This window comes from Coptis chinensis, chromosome 1 (assembly GCF_015680905.1).
Source record: "Coptis chinensis isolate HL-2020 chromosome 1, ASM1568090v1, whole genome shotgun sequence".
Taxonomy (NCBI): domain Eukaryota; kingdom Viridiplantae; phylum Streptophyta; class Magnoliopsida; order Ranunculales; family Ranunculaceae; genus Coptis; species Coptis chinensis.
The window spans coordinates 62,595,174-62,605,163 of NC_141456.1; the positions used below are offsets into that span (position 1 = coordinate 62,595,174).

General features: G+C 37.2%; 1 protein-coding gene and 1 long non-coding RNA gene across 3 annotated transcripts; both read left to right on the plus strand.

Moving 5' to 3' along the window:
- Window positions 1-501: 501 nt before the first annotated feature.
- Window positions 502-5,639, plus strand: LOC147524882 (uncharacterized). Of its 2 annotated transcripts, XR_015220916.1 has the most exons (6): window positions 504-793; window positions 857-2,532; window positions 2,654-5,196; window positions 5,280-5,370; window positions 5,475-5,544; window positions 5,625-5,639. It is a non-coding gene; the product is annotated as an uncharacterized LOC147524882 (long non-coding RNA). The 2 variants fall into 2 exon arrangements; XR_015220915.1 differs by having other exon boundaries at window positions 502-2,532.
- Window positions 5,640-6,078: 439 nt separating this feature from the next.
- On the plus strand, window positions 6,079-7,653 carry LOC147524883 (uncharacterized). Its single transcript, XM_086576917.1, has 3 exons — window positions 6,079-6,345; window positions 6,463-6,639; window positions 6,925-7,653. Exons 1-3 carry the CDS (start codon window positions 6,079-6,081, stop codon window positions 7,651-7,653), a joined length of 1,173 nt encoding a protein of 390 aa, XP_086433043.1.
- Window positions 7,654-9,990: the final 2,337 nt, after the last annotated feature.

A 9,990-nucleotide genomic window follows, 5' to 3' on the forward strand; every position in this document is an offset into this window, starting at 1 on the left:
GGAAGAACAAATTCAACTCCGATGTCTTTTCATTCATTAGATTGTGGATGTGCATTTTAAATTTTAGACTTATACGAGGATTATTACTAGATTGGTTGGACTTTGAGTTTGTAGATTATCAGACATTTTGTAATATAAATGAGTTTTAAAACCGATGTAGTAAAAAAAAAATATATAGGCCCCTAAAGCCCTAATTCTAAAGCCTTTAAAGAGGGCTAGGGTCAGGGTCAGGGCTTGAGGTTTCGACTTGTGACCCGGCCCGACCCGGCCCTATGCTGACTTTAAAGCCGGGCCGACCCGACCCTAATATCTTAAGGGCTTTAAATGTTTAGGGCCGGGCTAGCCCAACCCGGCCCATTGCCCACCCCTAGTAAACTCTAATTGACTGGTGGGAGAGAAACTCTAATTGACTCATCTAGTGGGTGGGGGTAATACTCGTTAACCTTAAAATTAACCTTAAAATCAACCCCTAAAAATGTTTGCCTTAGATTCGTGTTCAACGTGACACATAGCATTTGCTGTCCTAGCTACATTGGAGCTCCGCGAATTTAGGGGCATGTCTAAATAGCTATGCCTTATCTGCAGACAGGCAACGAATCATTTTGAAACTACTGGGGTTACGGACAAATATTTGGATGCATTTATCATTTATAAGCTTTATAGATAAGACCGGGCAATAAAATCCCAATCAGCAATTCCGTGTACAAATACGAGCACAACTAGTATTTCTCCACAAATCAAATTCGGACAAGAGTGGTCAATAAACTTCCGACTATATATATGTATTATTAAGGTACGATCGTTCACCCCTTCATCTTATTAATTTCTTGTTAATTGAACCTGATATTATTAGTAGAAAGGGAATTGTTACAGGAGAAAAGGGTAATAAAAATAATTATATGGATACCGGGTCACCTGAAAAGAAGGTCGTATCACAGCAGGAGCAGACACGGGAGTCGCTAATTGCTATATCAAATCCAGATACGTTTCTTGCTTCGAAACAATTAGTTGATTACTTAAACAGTAGTAGTACTACTACTACTGGAAGAAGTCTGGTTAATGTGAAAGATGATGAAGCTGAGAAGTGTAGGTCTGAGCTGATCTCAATATCTTACACACAGTCGCCGGATGCTAAACCTTTACCTAATTGAGGCCCGAACCGCGCCCAGTCATGGAAATAACTTTGTGTACTGGATTGTTATGTTATGTTATGTTGTGGTTTAATTAAACATATTCATATGGTTTCCTCTTTCTAATGTAAACATAAACAATGAATGACATTTCTGTTGGTGTATGATGGTCTTGCTCTTTTATTTTATTTTTATGCTAGTAATCCTTGCTTTTCTAGGTGTTTCAGATGTAGGATAGATTCTTTTACGAATATGCTCAAATTTATAGTTGATTAATTATGTGGTCACTGGTAAATGCTCTTGTTTGTTGCACGTCGTCTTTAGTACTGTCTAGGTTTGAGAGGGGATGGAAGTATTCAAGTGCTATTTTCTAGAATCCTGTGTAGTCATGGTTCATGTAAGTTACGACCATCTTCTTTGTCGCAGTATGTGTCTGTCTTTGTTTTTAAATGATACAAAAACGCTGCCAGATGGTCTGTTGGCCTGACAAGCTAAGCCGTTTACCATAAATAGTGGTGTTGAGCTTAATTGCAACTGGGATGGGTATCTCGGCACTGTATGCTTCTGGATATGAACTACTTCTGCATGTAGTAATAGTCTAGTTGATTGAGTTTTGGGGAGCACTTCATTTTTTCGGTTGATACAGGTTGTAGATTGTGTACATATAATTAAGTAGGACTTAAATTTATGGTCATCGTATATATATAATAGTTTGGAACGTGGTGTTGAAGACAATGGCAGGACTTGTAGCCATCGTCATCCAACCAGTCGGTCTTTGGTTAGGGGATAAGCTTAGGATCCTCAAATGGTAGGGATCATCTCGGTGTATGGGATGATGTGTTTACAGCAGTGTCCTCCAGTCCATCCTCAACAATTCCTTTTGTTGTATGAAGTCTGATAGGAACCTTTTCCAAATTCAGTAACACCTTCTGTTTACTTCCTGTCCTCAATGACAAATTGCACAATTTTTAGTGTCATTAAGAACTTTTATACATACTGCGTCGGATCAGTATGAACAAATATTCTGACGGAACATGAGGATACAGTCGAACAATACGTTATACATAGGTTACTGTCTGGTGAATCACAGAACAGTCATAGCATGTGTACTTTCATCTCCTAGTGTTCCTCTTTTGGGGAGAAGCAGGGACTTGCCAATATAGTTTAGTTCAGTGCTCTGACAGTTATTTACTATTTCGTGTTATTTCACTATCTCGCGTCTGGGCTACTTATTTGGATTTCCACTATTTTTGTTGTCGAGTTTCACTTTAGAAAGAACTCTGAAGAACCTGTTGTGGTCTGAACTCTGAAGATCTTGTTGTGGCTCTATGATTGTTCAAGTTCCCTTCTCATTTCTGATATTTGTTGGGTGCCCAGTTCTCTCAGCTTCGTCATATAACAAGTGTGGTTCTAATCCAACCATTGTATTACTGTATAACAAATTTCTATTTAATATTAATTCTTGCTGTTAAAATGCATCTTTCTTTTTAGAGTGTCTTTATTTTTCCAGTTCAAAATTGCAGGAAACCAGTGGTTGTATGGAGGACAAATGGACAATGAGTGGAGTACTGGAGTTTGATGGTACTGCCAAGGATGAAGGTGCACCAAATACTGTGGGATCGAGCTACATTTTGGAACACTCGAAATCTTTATTAGTTCCCAATTCAATATTATCCATGTATAATCCGGCATCCATTGAATTATGAATTAGCCACTACTGGTATGCGTATGCCTTGATGGTATCTTGGAAGTTGAGGTAATCTGTTTAAGCACTAATACCAGCAAGATCTCGCCTATATTTAGTTCGATTTTATATGTGCAATAATTTTCCTCCCTTATATTTTTGACTCATTTACGTCCAACTTAAATTTCTTTCAACTCTCCCTGAAGAGATCCTGTTAGTAGGGTAGAAAATAATCACTTTATTGATTAAAATGCTGTCAGACAAAATCACGTTAATTTTTATATGTAGCCGTTTAAGTATATTTGAGAAACCGATATCCCAATGCATTAGGCATGGTCCAGAACTGCATTTACAAGATCCGTCAAGAGTTAAAGACTCTTATATCCAGTTCTCTTTCTTTGCCATGATACGCTGGGCTCCGTTGAATTTCATTGCCATCCTTTTAGCCATTTTAGGAACCTTGCACATTTGCTCTACAGCAGTGTGGAAGAGAACGGGAGTGGGATATAAAAGCATTTTGGAGGTGTCCTCCCCTTAAAATTAGAATCTCTTTCGCATTTGTCAATACTACGTTCTGAACACTGAACACCAGTGTCTTGACAGGGTCACCATTGTACATCATCTCGAGATGAAGGTGTGTGAAGGGTCCAATACGTGGGTATAAATTAAATTAATCCATTAGAATCAGTTAAGTAAAAACATCCAGTGAAGCTTAAAAACCCAAATTTCAAGTTTTCAACAGATGAGATAGGTATGCCGAAGCTACTGGAGTAGCTGTCCGGAGCTACTGGAGTAGTTGTCGTTGCATAGGGATTGGCTAATAAGATGACCCAAAACAGAACCATAACAAATAGGGTAATTGTATGATTTGGCCATGATAAAAGCACATTGTGCTCCAACCAGCCATGCCTTTTAATTTTAACTTTTTCAACGGGTTTTGACCATTTTGCCCTTCTTTACAACACTCTCATTCCTCCTGCAACACTTTCTCTCCTCTGCAACACACTCTCTCTCTTATTGTATTTCTGATGTTGACATGCACAATAATATTTATCTGTTAGATTCTCTTAGCGATACGTACTAGCGATTAATGACAGTTGGATTTCAACCTAGCAAAAATGAAAACGAACTTTAGCTATTGTGGGAATCAAGAACCAGCAAGTTATGGATCTACTATCAGCAATTTTTTCGTTGTTTTTATAGTTCAAAGACAAAACAATATTTATCTCGTTTATTGTGCCAACTTCAAAAAGTTTTTACAAAGCTACACTTTTTTCTCTGAGTTCTTTTTTTTGTTCCTCTACTGTCTTCTCCTTTTCGATTTTTCTAAGAATTTTGATAGATGAAAACAACTCAAACTTTGATAATGGTCAGTTTTGATGTTTGTTTAGTTGTTTTTAGTGTTGGTTAGTTTCTACGTAGGTTTATGTTTCGGTTTGCTTCTTTGTGGTTTTACGTAGAAGTGTGAGTATTTTTTTATAAGGTTTTCATAGTTGTTTACCATTTCCATGTTGATTTTGTTCTTATAGTTATGGTATTTATACAATGTCATAAATGTAGAACAATAAATAAAAGAATTTTATTGTCGTTTTATTAAAAGCTCATACTTTTTATTGTGCTAACTTAGTATTTTTGCAGGTTCATTCGATATGCTTATTTATTATGATGGCGAGATGAAATCTGACAATCATGATGTGATGAAGTATCTAGGGGGTGAGGTGAAATTGAGAGTGTTTGATGTAGATACTCCTTTTGAAGGATTTATGTGTCTTGTTGAAGCTGTGTCATCGCATATGAGATTTGGTTTTTCTGTTAGGTATTTGATGAACAAGTCCTTTTGTAGAATCGATGAAGAAACTGACTACTTGAACATGATTAAGAAGCAGAAGAAGACTCCAATGAAATCAATGAAAGTTTGGGTTATCAATGAAGCAATCGTCATCACACCATGTGGTATGGGAGCATGACAAGTTAGAAGATCAAGTCTTGGACAACTTACTGTGAAGAACAAAAAAGTTCGTACTGAGCTGTTTATAGTAGATAATGTTACTCCTGGAAAAGGTGGTGGACAACCTAGAGTGCAGAATAAACCGATTGGTAGTGAACTATTTAAACAAAAAATGGTTAGAAGTGCAAGTCTTGGATCAAGTTATGGAATTCCTAGTATAAAGAAGAAATAAATTTGTAGTGAGCCGTTTAAACCTTTTCTATTAAAGAGTGTATGTCATGGATCAAGTGGTGGAGAACATTGTATGAAGAAAAAACTCAATGAAGAAATTCCAATAACTGATTCTCTAAGAAAACAATCTTTTTTGAAAGAAAAAGTACTAGCTCGACAGAAATATTCTTTCAATCAATTTAAACTTGTGGACGAACTAATAGGTAAATTACTAATTTTATTTTAGTTATTCTTGGTTCTAGTAAATGGTTTGGTTACTGACAGTTATAAATATTGTGTTCCTTAGACTGTGACTCGTCAATTGTAAGATATAGAAAATGAAAATGTCGTTGAAAATGTCCTACACAGTTTGGAGATGTTCGAAAAGGTCATGGCAGGTGAGAGATGACGAACATGTAGTACACTTGTAAATATGTTAGTTATTAATATATTCCTGTTAAATTATTCACATTTAGTAACTATTTTAGATTTGTTTCCAAAGGGAAACTCAAGTGCAGTTGGTAGTTGCAAATCAAAAGACGAAAGGATACCTATTGTAATTGTCATTGGAGGTAAGCAGTATAAACATTATAGGGGATAATTATAGTTTGAGTTGTTGATAGTCCGCGCACTAATGGTTGACCTATTGTAGTGCAGAGGATGATCCCACTGGTGTTGAAGATGCTGATAAACCAGACTATAAAGAGTTTGATTTGCAAAATCCATATGGAGATACAGTTGACATTCCTGAAGAATACATAATTGCCAATCCTCGAAGTAATGAGGAAGTTGAATTTCAAAATGAAGATGAAGTTCAAATACTAAATGATTTACCTGATACAGCTGACATTCCTCAAGAAAACATAATCGGCAATTCTCAAAGTAATGAGGATGTTGAATTTCAAAATGAATATGAAGATGATGTTGCGGGTGAAGTTGTAGTAGTTGAAGATGATGATGATGATCAAGTTGAAAAATACGATTGTGATGATGGTGATATATAGTCGACTCTAAACCGAAGTTAAGAGTATTTGTGGGGGGACACACCTATAACAGTTGTGAATGATGGCGATGAGGAAGGTGAGATTGATTTCGAATTGGAGGGAATGGTTGATGCTAGGGTTTTTAGTGCTAAAGATCTGAATTTCGAAGACCTACGTCAAGGATATTATCCTTTGTGTGGTTCTCATAGTTTAAAAACCCATACTAACCAAAGTGAGGTTGTAAATCCTTGTAATGAGGGGTTGAAGTTTGTACCCCCTAAAGTAGGTCAACACTACACCACTCGGGATGATCTTGTGAACGACATGAAATCTTATGCAATTGCACACATGTTTGATTTACGTCGTTGCAATGCTACCTCCCAAAAGTTGGTAATGAAGTGTAAGGCAACTAACTGTCCATTTTATTTGTATGCAAAATCTACAACTGGGTCTGATATGTGGGTGGTTATAACTTTTAGAGATGCACACACTTGTGCATAAGATAAGGCTGTTTCAAAAAATTCACAAGTAGACGCAAAGTGGGTTTCAGAAATTGTTATGTCCAAGCTTAAGGACAATGAAGAACTGACTGCGAAGAACTTGCAGTTGGAGGTGGAACAGGCACAACTAACTGATGTGACATATAAAGTTGCGTGGAGGGCCAGAGAAATTGCGTTAGAAAAGGTCAGAGTACTATTGTAATTGTCAGCAACTTTGAGGAGAACTAGTAGCAATATGTACAGTCTTAGTACAATTCTATTTTTAGGGTATACTATGAAGAACACCTATTTGTACACCAAATTATTCTTTATAGTATGCTATGAAGAACATGTATCATCTTTTCAATGAACTTGTATATGTCATGCCGTGTAACTGTTAGGAAAGCTAAATGACTTGTAACTGTCAACAACTAAATAAGTAACTGTTAGGCATATGTAATCTCATCTGGTGTATTTTGTTTCAATGTAGATAAGGGGCAGCTTTAGTCAATCATACGAGATGCTGCCAATTTATTTTAAAGAACTGAAGAAAATTGATCTAGATTGCCACACTGATATAATAACAACAAGTGAGCACAAATTTGAGCGTTTGTTTATGAGCTATGACGTAACTGTTTGTGCCTACAGAAGGTGCCTTCATCCGTTAATTATGATTGATGGAACTTTCATGAAGGGTAGATACAAGTATGTCATCCTAACTGCTCTTTCTGTTGATGGAGATAGTCATTGCTTTCCAATTGCAGTTGGTGTAGTCCCAAAAGAAAACAATGAACATTGGGATTGGTTTCTTCAGAAACTCAGAGATGTTGTAGTTGGTCCTACAGATAAGTTTGTTCTATTATCAGATAGGCATACAAGCATTCTCCAGGCAGTGCCAAAAAATCTTCCAAATGCGTACCATTGCTTTTGTGCACAACATATCTCTAACAATGTCAGCAAAGAAGACACCAAAGGTAGAGTTAAGACCGCAGCAGAAACTTATGATAAAGCTGACTTTGTGAGAATCATGTGTCGCATTTGGTGTAGTGATAGTAAAGGTCACAGAAAAATAATAAAGATTCCTAAGGAACAGTGGTCATTTGCCTATGCTGAAATGAGAAGGTATGGAATTTGTTATACAAATCATATCGAGAGTTGGAATAAGATGATTATGGCTGAGCGAGCTATGCCAATTACATCTCTGCTAAATGGTATTTGAATGAATATTATGAGGCACTTTTATGACTATCGGGTTATGGCTTCGAAGATGAAGACAAAGCTAACGAAAATAGCTGAGGATGTAATCATTTGCTCTCGTTATATTAGTCGGCCGTTCACTACAATAAGGGCTAGTGAGTACAAATACTCGGTTACTAGCGTAGGGCACACGAATACAGTTGACCTACTAAATAAATGTTGTACATGTGGTTTTTTTCAACAAGTTGGTATTCCTTGCAGCCATGCAATGAAGGCCATTGACGATGGTCGGTTATGACTTCTGCTTGCCGTGCTACTTAAAGGAAACGATGATGGATACCTATTAGGAGAATTGGACACCGTTGAAGGGCAAAGAACAGTGGCATTGGGGAAGTTACAACATCATGGTTCGTCTTCCCATAGATGAGGTAATGCCTGACAGGCCCTAAAAGAAGAGGAAACGTTCTAAAGGGGAGGGTGTGCCAATGCAAAGGAGAAGGTGCATCTGTTGTGGTGCCCTTGGACACAACAGAAAAACCTGCCCTAATGCGACAGATGATGCCGCTTGGATTGACTTTTCAGCTGGGGTTCCGGCTGATTTTACCAACGAAAACTTTAATTGAATTAACAATCAACACCATATAAAGGTAGTGTCAGTAACTACGCTTGTAATGTTATTTGGGTTTTCATTGGCCTTTTAATAACTATGTAGTTATTAGGAATCAATGTAATGGTATTTTGTTGTTTTCAATGACTATGTAAGTTGGGAATCAATGTAATGGTATTGGCCTTTCAATAACTATGTAAGTTATTTTGTTGTAAAATTAACGCCACAATTGAAACACATAGGATTGTAACTTGAAAATGAGAGACGTTATCTAAACAAACCACTGACATCAAAATATTATATTTATCAAAACGAAGCACTGCAAAATGAGACACATAAGTTCCAAAATAATAACAAATGTCTTAAAATGAGACATCATTTCGATATCCCCTAGTTCTTGTCTTCAGTTATGTTCTCCTGCTGTTCAGCAGACCCATCTTCACCATTCTTATCTTTGTTGTTTTTTGCATCCTTCAGCTGTACCTGACTTCCAGCTGCATCATCATGACTCTCTTCATCTTGGTCAATGGCGATTTGGTTCTCAGTAGCAGCTTCAACATCCTCGTCTACTTGGTCACTTCCAGCTGCATCTGCTTGACTCTATTGGCATTGGTCAATCTCCATTTGGTTCTCAGTAGCAGGTTCAACATCCTTGTTCACTTGGTTCTCAATAGCAGGTTCAACATACTTGTTCACTTGGTCACTTCCAGCTTCAACATCCTTGTTCATTTGACTATGTTGGCATTGGTCAATGTCCACTTGGTTCTTAGTAGCTACTTCAACATCCTTGGGCTCTTTGTCAATTCCAGCTGAATCTGCTTCACTCTGTACCTCTATGCCAATGTCAACTTGCTTTAGTGCCTCTTTCTCAGTAGCTGCTACTTCCTTCCTTCTGTTAACTTAGTTCTCTGCTTGCGGACTTCCTTCTATCAACCTCTCTTCAAATTCTTTTCTTTTCTTAGCCACTTCATCTGGATTTAACCCACATAATATAATGTCCATTCCAATCCTCAGCCGCATTCTAAATGGTTGCATGTCAATATGGTTTACCCTATCAGGAATACCTCTAAGAAGACTATCAATAAAGGCAAGGCAATGTAATCCACAACTGTTGGAATCTGGTTGTTGTGTGACAATAACAAATTCACGAGCCCATGATGTGTTCAAATCAACAATGGAGCTTAGATCAACACACCTGAGCACATAAGGAATCATTATCCCCAAAGCTAGTTGTTCATCAGAAATTTGGTTTCCACCAAGAGAATCATAGGTGCACACTTTCATCTTTTTAAAGTTAAAGACATCAACAATCCAGTGACTACCATGAACTTGAAGAGGTACAATTGCTCCCTTACCTTGTACTTGGTGTGGTTGATTTCTAATCCTTCCTTCACAGGGGTCCAAATACTCTTTAACAGTTTCATCTGTATGGTACAAACTATTACCCACTCTCTCCTCTGGACTTGCAGCTCGAAAACTTGGGTCTTGTAGCTTTTTCTTGAATATCCCATACTCTCTTATGATGAATTTCTACATCCACAAAGTGATGATGAAGCTTATCAAACTTAAGGCAGAATAGTGAGTAAGCTTCAACAGAAACTTAGTATTAAAGTATAGAAAACTCACAGCAAAGTAAACATCCTCCACAACAGTATACACTTCCTCTTCTGGAATGACATGTTCCTTATAGTGCTGCTTATACCACCTTATCAATAACTTGACATATAAGCTGAGAACCTAGAAAAGAATCAT